The 13,020-nt window shown below is 45.0% G+C and overlaps 1 protein-coding gene and 1 long non-coding RNA gene across 4 annotated transcripts in view; one reads left to right on the forward strand and one right to left on the reverse strand.

Moving 5' to 3' along the window:
- The first annotated feature begins 1,819 nt into the window (after positions 1–1,819).
- RHOBTB2 (Rho related BTB domain containing 2) overlaps positions 1,820–13,020 on the forward strand; it is a 36,589-nt gene continuing 25,388 nt past the window's right edge. Inside the window, exons 1-2 of one of the 3 annotated variants that reach the window (XM_072979070.2) lie at positions 1,820–1,943; positions 7,408–7,483. In XM_072979070.2, coding sequence (XP_072835171.1) covers positions 7,428–7,483 — 56 coding nt within the window. In that variant the 5' untranslated portion in view covers positions 1,820–1,943; positions 7,408–7,427. Of the gene's footprint in view, positions 1,944–7,378; positions 7,484–12,723; positions 12,792–13,020 lie in introns of those variants that run through there. The other 2 variants (XM_078379668.1, XM_072979072.2) reach the window with 2 other exon arrangements.
- LOC144584159 (uncharacterized) lies at positions 3,214–7,386 on the reverse strand. Its single transcript, XR_013538247.1, has 2 exons — positions 7,266–7,386; positions 3,214–3,319 (listed from the first exon to the last, which is right to left on the reverse strand). It is a non-coding gene; the product is annotated as an uncharacterized LOC144584159 (long non-coding RNA).

Genomic DNA, 13,020 nt, shown 5'->3' on the forward strand with positions numbered 1-13,020 from the left:
CATAGGTCAGTGAGATTTCTTAAGAAATGTTTGATAGCCCTTTGGAGGTGGCAACTTATCCGCCTTATTACGCTGATTGAAACCACTGATCCATCTAACTCAGCAATGCCTTTGACATCAATTTACAGTGGCCCTTCAAGGCTCTTTCCCAACTTGACATGGAGATGCTGAGATTGGACTTGGAACTTTTTGCATGGAAACCATGCACACTGCCACCAAACCATGGCTTCTTCCAAGGTCTGCAGCCGCTGGCTCAAAGTGCCTGTCTGATCCCACTACCACAGAAACAGCTTGTGTTCTGGGTGACAGGGACCAGTGGCTGACATGGCTATGATGCCTGGGAGGATTCTGGGAGGTATTGGCCAGAAATAAACTCTTCTAAGCTCTGCTTGAGGCTATGCAATTGCTTCTTCTCTGGGGTCGTCTTCATTTGGAAGAAGTGGGCAGGGAGGCCTTTTGGGGTTGCTGTTCTTGCGGTCAACTTGGACTATTCTCTTTGAGGCTTGTTTTTTTTTTTGTCATTATTTTTGTCATTTTATTTTAACTGAAGGTGCAAATAAATGTCTCAATCAGTGGTGGAAGACCCTGCAACTTAGTTGCCCACCCCCAATATCTCAACAGTTTGGCATGCTGCCCCTGTTTGTTTCTGCTGCTCCCAATTTTTTAGCAGCTGTGAAATAGCTAAGACTGTCTGAACTTCATGCTAAAGAGATGAACATTTTTGCACTGAGAAGAAAAAGTTGGTTTCCCTGCCATGTATGAATTATCCCTATTAGAATAACAATATTTTTAAGCATGTAAAAGCAAGGGCTTTAATACAGTGGCCAGATGCAAAAGGGAACTCCTGCACCTGTAGTAACTGTGTACACCTGCTAAAAACCTTTTTTCTACACATCTGTTCCTGAGCCCCTGTTCTGCTTTGCATCTGGCCATTTTAGCCCTGTGCAGTACTACATAAAATGTAGCACGTCCCTTACCATGGACCTACAGGTTAAACAAACAGATACCTGAAGTAGATGAAGTGAAATGAGAAAAGGTCTGGGAAAACAGCTGAAACAGTTACAAGAAGGGACTGTGTTATATAATCAGTATTCATAATCACTTGTAATTTATTCTGCTTCACTAATCATCAAGGGGGCGAAGGAACCGTGCATGCTACAGTGAAGTACCTCTATTTAATTGATAAATTTTTCATCCTCCTTCATGAACCCTTTAAGGTTCTCACAGGCATTGCTCTCAAGTGTTTCTTCAGTTCAATGAGTATGAGAAGTTTAATTTTTCTTTTTTTTTTTTAATGAAGATGAGATTTTCTAGCAAGTGGGATTCTGGGCCTGATATGGCCTTGCGTGCCCCCATAGCATCCACAAAACTACAAACAATCTGTCAGTAATTATAGGAAACAATTCAGGGCAAAACCAGGACTAAAAGATTCTACAACAACTGTAATCATTAGCCAACCTGGTTCTGTTGCAGTGGATTCAGCAGTGGCGGTTCTTTGTTTAAAATGCCCATTACAAAAGCCATCCCAATTTTGACTCTTTCTTGTTCCTTTTATCCATTCACGAGCAAGCCCCGGCTGTGCTGTCTTGTTCAGAGGGCAGAGCAGATTGTAAACACAGACATGTATTCCTGTTAGTGGAAAATTCCTTTCTGTTGAGCCTAAGCCTCAACTGTGGTTCAACAGGTTTTAGTTCCCAGCATCTTTTTTTTTCTCCTTCTGGTCTACTGGAGGGGGGGGAACCCGCGAGGCATTTGCGTAGATCACATGGGAGGCATCTATAAATGCAGCTTACCTGCTCGGACCAGGTAGCATTTCAAGGAAGAGGGCAGTCCAGATACTTGCTCTCCAGATGCCATAAGACAGATCAAGAAGCAGACAAAAGAAAACAGACTGCCTTGTGTGTTAAGGCAACAAGTCCATCGCCTGCAGAACTGGTGTGCAGGTAACATCTGGGGCTGTCACAGCTCATCTCCCATCTCCTGGGGTTTTCCCTTTCTCTGATGATGCCAGCAATTGCTGTGTTAAAGGGAGTGGGAATTCTATTTTGACAACCCGAGGCATGTCTTTCTTTAAGGAAAATGTAAGAGCTACAGAACACAATGAAGCAATCTCCAGCTAAACTCTGTCTTGGGGAATGGGGATACTTCAGTGCTATAGCAAGGATCGTGTGATGGTCTTCCACTGAATCCAGCTGCTTACTCCAGAAGAAGCCACACACACCCTTTCTCCAGAAGTCTGAAGTACCTTCTAAATAGTGTCTCAGAGGGCTGGGATACTTAGGATGCAATCAGACGGGTCTTTGTCCTGCCATTCGGTCCACATTGGAGATGGACTGGTTCTCTCCTTTTTCTAGAGACCAAATGAGGTATGAGCAATCACAATCCAGCCTGCCTCTTATTTATGCCTACTTGCATCTTTCTAGAGTCCCTGTCAGGAGCTACTGTTTTATTGGTATGGGTAGGCTCACTCCATTTTGGTTTGGTTCCGGCGGGTGTGATCACCGGGATCGAACCAAAGCAGAGCAGAGTAGTCACCCCAGCAAGAGTTGCCCAGGCATAGACAACAACAATAAGAATTTGGTGTGCCGTATGACCTCCTACGTGCCCCCTAAGGTAGCTTGCTACTCCCCAATGTATTGGTAGACACTATCTTGCCATCATGGTTGAAGTCAGATTCAGCTGCAAGCCAAGTCAGGTTTTATATAGAGAACAGAAGGGGGGGCACCATGTTGGCCTTTCCATCAGGCAGTAAAATGCCCTGGTAAAACAAGATCCTCCGTCCCATTAAAGACCTTGGAGAGGAGCAGAAAATAGGTAAAGCAAGAGCCTCTGAAGTTCAGGTTATCCTGCCCTCCCATGGATGGACAGGTAATAGCAAAGAAGTCCGTGGATGTTTCTGCACACAGACATTGATGGTAGGTGACTATGCAGGTGCCAGAAAATGCCAGATGACAAAGAACCAGACATGGCAACCCCCCAGCATCATGGACCCTTTGTAGCTTCTTTCATAGCTCTCTGGCTAAGGATAGGAACCTCACTTTGCTATACCCACAGAAGCCAAAATATTTGCCTGATAACATCCTTCCATCTCAAGGCAAAAAGGTCTTTCTTTTCAGGCAAGCTGTTCAGCAACAAGTGTCTCAGAAACGCTATTTTTTTTAGAAATTAAACTTAGAGATCTTTTAATGTTTTTAAGAAATGTTTTAAATTTGCTTTTATTCCTGATTTTAACCTTGATATCTGTTGAGCTGCTTTTTAATATGGTATCTCTGTGACATTTGTTGTATGGTTTTAAGCAGTTGTGAGCCACCTTGAGTCTCTGTAGGGAGAAAAGCAGCATATAAATAAGAAAAATAAATAATACATTTAAGATCATTCCCAGGAGTTGCACCTGTGACTGCTGGCCCTTATTTTTTTTTAAATCAAAGTGGAGGAGAGCTGCTTCCATTTAAATATATAGAGCCCTTGCTTATGTTTAACTAAACGCTGTGCCGCTAAGTTGATTGTGAGTCACAGTGACCCTCCCAAGGTTTTCTGTGTATAAACTACTCAGAAGCGGTTTACTAGTTCCTTGTTCGGGTGAGTGCTCAGACTGTACAGCTTGTCCAAGGCGGCACAGGTGGCAGGGCATGTGACCTCCTCAGCCACACACTCCCCCACTGATCATGGCTAGGCTCTTTCCTGGGTGGCACAGTGGAGATTTGAACTCGCAGCCAGGTCCTCAGTCCACTGAGATATAAATGCTCATAAAGACCAGAAGTGTGTTCTGCCACACAGAGAAAAGCAAGTCAGCTTGTCCCAGCCACCTGAAAGGGTTGCACTGCATCTAATGGGTTTACGTTACAGGAAGGTCGATTCGGATTAAACAACTGGAGATGTTTCTTAATTGTGAAAGCAGGGGGACAACGGATCTAGTTACCTGGCATTAGATGGGCTGTCTCTCAGCTGAAAGTCTTCAAACAGAGGCCAGGTGCAACCATTGTTTAGGAATGCTGAATGTCCTACATCAAGCAAAAAGTTGACATTAGCCTTGCCAGGTCAGCAGCATCCCAGGACATTATTATATGGGGCAGATCCTTCAAAATGGTTTGTGCCTGACAAACAAATAAAGTAGAGACTCTATGGCAGCTGGAAAGAATAACATTTGTGTATTGGAATATGCAACATAATTATGCAACATAATTAAAAGACAAAGCTGCCTGTCTTGAAGCAACAAGAATTAACTCTGCTTTGCCAGATTGGCAGCACCCCATTCCCTGAGATGTTGGGTTCAAGGCCTGAGAAGCAGAATACAGATCCCAGTCCTGGATCTCAGGTTTTGGGACTAGCAATCTGAGTTTAGACAGTCTAAAAACCTGCCTCCTGCTCTGACTTGTTAGAGGTTTTTTGAAAGCAACCCTTCTGCTTTACGCTATCATTTTCTCCACTGTAAAAAAAGGAAAGGGGGGTCAGGAAAAGGAGAAGGGGAGAAAAAACTAGGTTGTTGATAACACTTAGCTGTCTTATGAATGCACAGTGAAAATTAATGCATTGCAAGGCACTTGGAAATGAAAAGTGTGAAGTATTACTGATAATATTACCCTATTTTTATGCAACTTCTCTTGGCAATAAAGAAACAGAAGGAGGAAGCAGCAGGAGGTTGGAGAGAAACGATGGGGATGTGCTATTAAATGCAAAACCATGTCCAAAAAGAACATTTTTTTCTACAGCCTTTCATACGGCAACATCATCTCTTAATACTGTATGAGGCTGTGAATACTGTATGAAGCTGCCGTTCAATGGGGAGCCAGGCCTCTAAATGTTTCATGCCAACAGCTGCAGCACTCTCCCTGGACTCCGCATTTGCTTGTGTACGTGTTCAGAAATGGGACACGCATGCTGTAGATGCTGGTGTACCGCACCATCATTGGCATTATTTTCTATGAACCCTATCTTGTAAGTGAAAAGCAGGTTTGCCCCTGTTTGATAAAATGCTGTCATTCATCCATTTCCATGGTTGAAGACTTGGAAGGGAAGAGAGAGCAGCATCTTTTAGGAAAACTAGCAGGTGGCTTTTTGTGAGGTGGCTGACTGATTATCATGACCTCCAACCTCTCCAGAGGTTTAAGCAGTATTTTCCCTTAGCTATACCTGACGTGGGACGTGGTGGCGCTGTGGGCTAAACCGCAGAAGCCTGTGCTGCAGGGTCAGAAGACCAAGCAGTCGTAAGATCGAATCCACGCGACGGAGTGAGCGCCCGTCGCTTGTCCCAGCTCCCGCCAACCTAGCGGTTCGAAAGCATGCAAATGCAAGTAGATAAATAGGTACCATCTTGGTGGGAAGGTAAACAGCGTTCCATGTCTAAATCACACTGGCCATGTGACCACGGAAAGATTGTCTTCGGACAAACGCTGGCTCTATGGCTTGAAGAGCGGGATGAGCGCCGCCCCCTAGAGTCGGACACGACTGGACAAAAATTGTCAAGGGGAACCTTTACCTTTACCTTTTTATACCTGAAGCTCTTCTACGTTCTCTAGTAGCTTCTCATTCAAATACAAGAAGGCCAGATCCTGCTTAGTTTCTGCAATCAGGCGAGATCAGTGTGTTTTTTAAAAAGAATCCCTAGCATTAGTACTAAAATCAAAATAGCCATGACGTTCCTCTTTTTCTTTCTCCCTCTGAAGGTACAGATCTAAGACAAAAGCAAACTCTGGACTCAAAATGCTGTTTATAGATAACCTTGGTTTCAAATGCTAAGCCCAAATGGCCATTTAAATACCAGAGAAGGAGCAGTGTTGATGAACTCTTAAGGGATCCACTCATACAATAAAAAAATAATCCTGCTTCTTCAAAACAAGCAGGCAATTGAGCTTGTGATGTTCATAAAACAAAAGAGACCCAGAGTTACACCCTGACAGCTGGGCTTCTTGCTTACATAATCTGTTTTTCAGGCACAGTTTGTCTGAGAGAAGCTAGAAGGAATTTAAGGTGTGTTTGGCGTATACACTTGAAAACGATGGGTCACACTCAAATTCAGAGACCCATGACGTCGTGAGCTGAAGGCTTCATATTATATCCAATCACCTGCCAAAGACTATAACTCAGCTTACATCCCTGGCAAAAACATGAGCACAAGATTCTAACAATACTTCTCGTTAGATCTACCGAATGAATCGTCAGGGGTGGTGTATCTAGCTGTCTTTCCAAATTATTTTGATCCTATCATCCCGTCACATAAATGTGTGTTCATTTAGGTGCAGTTATACATTATAGTGTAATGTGTGAGTAGTACACCTATAATCATCATATCTAAAGAAATCGGAGAGAGCAATTTTGGGTTCATGATGACCCTATTGGCTAGACTAGGCAATGAGAGAGAGAGAGAGAGAGAGAGTTGCTCAGGGACATACAGCAGACTCCCTAACAGACAGGACCTCCCACATCAAGCTACAACATCCCAGCCCTCATGTTATTCTCACCTTGGAAATTCCACAAGGATAGGTTTGCAATCCTTCTGCCAATGTGCTAGTTAAGTGTCTCCTGGGGTCTCAGAAAAAGGTGGGAATACATGTTTAAAGGAGGCACCAGCCACCTTTAAAACTAATCTCTTCGGGTTGCTCAGATCTTGGCCAAATATATATTTTTAAATCACCATAGTGGGGAAACTTGGATGGTGCCAACAGCTGCCTGTATGTATCAAATATCAGAAGTCCTGGCTGCTTGTCCTAGTGCTAAACAGCTTAGAAACTGTTGCTGTGGCAACTAAATAGAAAGGGAGGGGTGAACAAAACAACAACTTGTGCTACTTTACTAGAGCATACAGAAGGAAAGCTTTTTATACATATAAATACGAAAATGGACTACTTCACATGCTTCTGCCAATGGAGAGTCTGAGTATGTCAATAGAAGCTATGTTCAAGATATCACACCAAACTATGGTTTGCACAAACCACAGTTTAGAACAGGGTTCTCCAGTCCAGAGTCTCTAGATATTTTGGACCTATACTTTCATGATCCTCATCATTGGTTATATTAGCTGGGATTGAAGGGAACTCCAATTCAAAAGATCTGGAAGGCACTAGATTACAGAAAGTGGGCTTAGAACCCAAGAAACGACTTAAATGTTTAGGTTTGTTTACACACAAACCATGGTTTACAGATGTTTGTCTGCTTCCTTTTTTTCAGACCACCAAAGAAACAGCTCAAATACCGTAAGCTCAATTTAAAAGGAAGCTGCGAGTCTTCCATCATACTAACTAAACCAGAAGTTGGTGCAGGTTACTTACGCTTGCTTAGAGAGTGTTCAATTTCATAGAGAAGGAAATGGCATCTCTCAAATGCGGGGGGGGGGGGGGAGAGTGGAATCTATCTGACGAGCAGCTTCAAAGCAGAATAGCTTCTCATCCATGTATCCCTTTCTGCTTTCAGCCAGTTGAGAAAAGGAGGAAATGGAATTCAGCAGCAAAGCCCACCTCAAGCTGAAAAGCAAAATGAACAGTGCCTTGTAAGTACAGTACACAAATTAATTTTTTTTGTTTCTTTTTTTCTGTCTGGTAAATGTGTTCATATGTGTTTGTTTGTTTGTTTATATACCACCCATCTGGCAGCCAAGGCCACTCTGGATGGTTATATGACCAGCCAAAGTTTAGGCCAACACCCTTGGTAGGTTTCCTCAGGAACATTTTTCTTTCTTGTGTTGCCGCTAAGGGACCAAAATTTCCCAGAAGATGACAAAATATGCAATGATTGAATCAAAATTTACATGTATTTCTGAGAAACAGGATCTGAAATCAGAGACTGAAGAAATTACTTCAGATAGCTTAGTGGTTTAAATCCCTGGCTGCGGAGCCAAAGGCTGGCAGTTTGATTCCCGACTGTGCATCCTTGACAAGGGCTGGACTTCATGATCTATAGCACTGGTTCTTAACCTTGGGTTACTCAGGAGTTTTGGACTGCAACTCCCAGAAGCCTTCACCACCAGCTGTCCTGACTGGGGTTTCTGGGAGTTGCAGTTCAAAAGCATCCGAGTAACAAAGGTTAAGAACCACTGATCTATAGGGTCCCTTCCAGCTCAGCAGTTCTAAGATTACTCTTTTGCATTGTAACTCCAACCATTATCCAACCATTATGGCGAGTTTTCAAACTTTCTATCATCTGCCAACTCTTTCCACCTCAACTTCCCTAATTGAGCAGTTCCTGTGGATGCTACTGGGTAAAGGGCTTTGCTCCCTAAAGATGCACTCCTCTGAAAAAAGAAACAGCAATATGATGTGAGTGCTTCGATATGCTGGCTATTACAGTTTGAATACACCATTTTTTTTTAAAAAAAAGCCTGTCATATTCACAAAGAACTGCCCAAAGTCTTTCTAACAATGGAGAACTCCCACTTAGCCAGACTGAAATTTGCGGAACTTCAGGGGGAAGAAAACTACAGCCATTTGCTTTGATTCCTATACAAATATTGCATGTTTATGCTTCAGCATCTATATCCTGCTTTCCAAGTTTGCTTCTGCCTTCTCAGTACCTGTATTAGAAAAATCCTGTTCTCCTGCTAAATGAAATGAACTGTTCAGCTGCAGGGTGATTATCTGGAGAGCTTTCTGAAGTGCAAAGCAAACTTGTTGACTGAGTTAATTTTACAATGTGGTAAAAGGAGAGTGAATTAGGGCATAGTCCAAGACAGTTCTTTGCCCTTAACAAACAGATGTGAACTTTGTCCCCAGGGGAATGATGCTCAAGTATCATTTCCATCAAGCTGACTCAGAGTTGCCTGTTGCCTTCTAACAAGCATCTGACAGCTCACACCAGCCTCTCCAGAGAACTGCTTAACCACGCAAGGGTTTTATAAGATTCTCTACAAATCCCCCAGCCCAAGACTACTGGAGGAGCCTTCTAGAACTTCAGGGCATTTATTGGCAATAAATAAAAGCCATACATACCAACAAGAGCTTCTGGATTACACCCTGGAGCAATAAAGTCAAAATAGCAGAACTGGGATGAGTCGGTCGGAGATATAGGGCAAGGCAGTAGATCAATGACATGGGAGGGAGGGTGCTTGTTATCTGCCAATTCGGTTTTGCAAAAGGATGTTTTTCTATGCAGAAGGAAGCATGATGTTAAAACTGGAAAAGGCACCAGAGAGAAAATGGGACAGATAACAGAGTGAGGCTGGGGTTTGGAGGCTGGCACTCCACAACCACCCATCTGGCCACAGGTCCCTATGCTTAATATATAGGGGAATCTTAAATAAGGATGTATAACATTGTTTGGGGAGGGGTATACCCTTCCAGCTTTACAGTTCTAAGATGATTGTTATATTATTATAACACATATTTTGCTGGAGTTCAGAAAAAGCTGCAAAGAAATCTGGTTAAGGGTACATAAGTTAGAGAAATGTAATAAGGCAGCATAGTTGGTGCTGACACATAGGATTCTGGACAGACGTTTGACGGTTTGGGGAAATATAATGAACAAGGTCAAGGTGGAAGGATTTAGTAGGATCCCTGAGGTCCTCCTGTCTTCCACTGCCTCCCGTAGCTGGGTCAAATTCATGCTGATGGCTTCAATGACACTGTCCATCCATCTTGTCCTCTGTTGTCCCTTCTCTGTTGTCCCTTTTCTGTTGTCCCCTTCTCGACATTAGAGAAAGCAATATCCAATCTTAGGTGCAGCGAATATTCCAAAGCCAGGGCAGATATTTGGATAGAATATGGGCAGTAGCACTGATGGAGAGACAGATGACTTGCTTTAGACTGCTTACAAGAGAAATAAAAGAAGAGAAGTTCATTAAGATCTGGTACCTTTTGTTGGTTTCTGGTCTGGATTTAAATGGGGAAGATGATATTCTGAAGCGTCAGCAGGTGCACTAGTGTCCTATATTTTAAACTCATTAGATTGCAAGTATTAATGGATTGTGGAAAGGGATTGTATTTTCCATAGAGATAAATTTAAACGAACCAACCTGTGTCCCCTTCGGCAAGCTGCATGGTCCCAAAGCACTACCAGAAGGAGAACATTGACCTCTTCTAGTACTTTTTACCTCGAAAACTCTGAGAGGGTCTCAACGTCAATTGGAATCCACTTGAGGGCACTTAATTATTATTAGTGGCATGACAAGTCCTTGACAGAGGTAGCTTGTGGAACCTTGAACATCCCAAAGTGCATCTCGTCACACTGTCTTCCACACTCTGCTCATATTTGTTATATTTCCATGTAAATAATAGCAATATTCTAAATTTGCATGTATATTAGCATACAAATCGGTGCCCTGTTGCCTTTTGGAAGGAGGACTTCTTTTTTCTTTCCTTTTTTGGGGACTGCGGGGGGGGGGGCAAAGCAATAGCCACTCCAGTCATGGGGAAATGGATGCAAGATCGGAGCACCTTGGCAGGCCTCCAGTTCTCTGTCCTTTACCTATGTCTATCTCGTTACTATATATACTTCTCTGTCTCTTCTACCTTTTCTATCCCTTTCCATTTGGTAACAGATCTGTCTCCATGGTAATATCACCAAAGGACTGCAACACATTTTCTAAAGATTGCCTCACACTTGATGGTTTCACTAGCTACACATTGCAAACCCAAGTGATGCACCATCTAGAAACCATTTTGTGGTTTGCAAGAAATTAGAGAAGAGGGCATGCATGGAGCACTCTACGTAAGTGCTGCAGTAGAGTTTGAAAATTGACACCTTTGAACTACATGCTGGTTGGAGGAGGCTGAAAGCTGTAATCCAGTAAAGTAACTTTTCTGAGCTCTCGGCCACTCACAGCATGCATTTCTGATATGTATACTGTAATTTTTACATTGTAAGAGGTGATGCAATTCTTACACTGACTGGCTGCAAGAAAGCTGACTGAAGGCTTCCATTTGATTTTGGACAGATTTGTGCAAAATCTAAGGCATATGGGTCTTTTATGAATGGCCAGAATGAGAGCACCTAGCAAGCTTAGGATCCCAAGGGATCTTCCAGCTCTGGAGAGATTCTGGGAGAATCTTGAGGCCATGTGGAGAGACCAATAGCAACAAAGCAAGATCTTTTGAAACATATTCCTTTCCTGATTTCCTGCGAAATCCAGTTCCTTCTCTAACATGTTCCTTCTCCATTTCCCTGGTGCCTTTCAAGATTTAAATTGTTTTCTCTGTGGAGTCCCTCTACATTTCTGAACACTGGCCTCTGCCCAGGAATCCTGGTGCATGATTATTCTGCAGCCTGAATGATGTGTTTTAGCCAAAATAATGCAATTCCCCTCTGCGTGGGGTCCACTCCAGCCCCAGTTCTTGTTTTCATTTTGAGTTCAGATAGTGAGGAAACAGGAAGGGCAGATCACTTCTTGTTTTGTGTGTGTGTTTGGTGTGGTGTTTGCCAAAGGATTGGTACAGCAGAAAGAGGTACAAACTAATTCCCCAGGGATGGAGCACGTGCATCTCCCACATGCAAATACTCTAGTCAGCGTTGCATCAGCCAGAGAAAAAAGAAAGTCCAATTCACGTTTCTGGCCTTGTCCGAGTGGCCAACCGTTTGTGGCAGTTGTGCGCCTTCAGGTTCACTTGCATGCTCTGTGTAACATGTGAAGGGACCCCCCAAGAGTCCCTTCACATGTTACTGATTGGAAAGTTAAAGACCTCTGCAAGGACTGGAAGACCAAAACCAGCTTATCAAGGGATGCTAACTTCTCTCCTAATCCCTTCTGGCCCCATTGGGAACCTCGGCTTCCTGATGGGCAGACATTAGCAGATGGGGCGGATTTATCTGGGTCCTGGAGGAAGCTTAAACTCCTGGCCCGGGCACTTCCACGCTCCTGTCACAGGACACACACCCCCGCCCAAGCAGGCCAGATGGGCTCGAGGATTGCTCGGGGTTTCGCTGGGCGGTGGTTTTTCTTCTTTCCTGTTTAGTATTTAGAGGGAGGGGTGGCGGCCCCTCTTCACTCCAGGGGCGGAACATCCGGCCCCAAAACCTCCTATTCTGGGCCGTGGGGTTTGTTGCAGGATGCAAACTCTTCCGCCCTCGGGAGGGGGCGCTCCTCTCCTGCCCTTCTGCTTCAGGCAGCTGAATCCCTTGAGCTGGAGAGAGGAAGCTCGCCTTCTTTGAGGGTCAGAATTCCACCCTGTCCTCTCTCCCCCCCCCCTTGTTTTTCCTTCCCTTGTTGTTGCTCCGCATCACGTCCCGGGGGGGGGGGAGCAAAGCAACTCCTGGCGTGGCCAAAATGCCCCTCTTTTACCCGCCTGTCCACCCCCCCCCCCGGTTAGAGTTGCCTTCTGGGGTCCCTCGATACGAAGCCGGAGTCACAACAGCGCTTTCGGGTTGCCTGAGGCAGGGGGTCATTCAGGAACAAGAGGGACATTTCAAGCTGCCAGGAATTTTGTGTGTGTGTGTGTGTTTGTGTGTGGTTTCCCTCCCTCCCCCTTGTTGTTTTTTTTCCATGCCACAATTAAGCACCTGCTCCGACAAGAGCAGAATAAGCCAAATCATGCGGCTGGCAAGCCCAGCTTTCCTGCGTCCCTTCCCCCCCCCCCCGTGACCCGCGCGAACAAGGAAGGCAACACCGAGATCTGCGGTCTCCGCCTGCCTGCGGGTTTCATTCCAGCCCCAAGAGAGGCAGAAATCAAGCCGGCCCGGGGGGGGGGGGGGCTCATGAAGCGGATCGGGGCCCCGTCCTTGCTCCTAAGGTCCCGGGGGCGTGGGGGTGGCCCCAGAAGAGACAGCCCCTTCCCTTCCACAAAGCGCCCTTCCAGAATTTGCCCCCCCCAAGTCAAGTACACCAAGGGCTCTTCTGCTATGGAGAGAGAGATCCCCGTCTTTCGGGTTAGGTGAGAAGGAGGATGGCGAGGGGGGGCGTTTGGGGGGGGCGAGGGAGGGCAAGAGGTTGGATGCGGATCGGGTCCCTGCAGAGTGTAGCTGGCATACGGAGGGGGAGCATGGGGAGGGGGAGAGGAGTGGTGGCGGAAAGATGGAAGGAACCGGTAAAGGGTAGGGGGTTATGGGTTTTTTGGGGGGGGAGAGAGATGGAGGATGCACGTCCGTGTGTGTGTGTGCGTG

The sequence above is a fragment of the Pogona vitticeps genome, chromosome 8, assembly GCF_051106095.1.
Source record: "Pogona vitticeps strain Pit_001003342236 chromosome 8, PviZW2.1, whole genome shotgun sequence".
Lineage (NCBI taxonomy): Eukaryota > Metazoa > Chordata > Lepidosauria > Squamata > Agamidae > Pogona > Pogona vitticeps.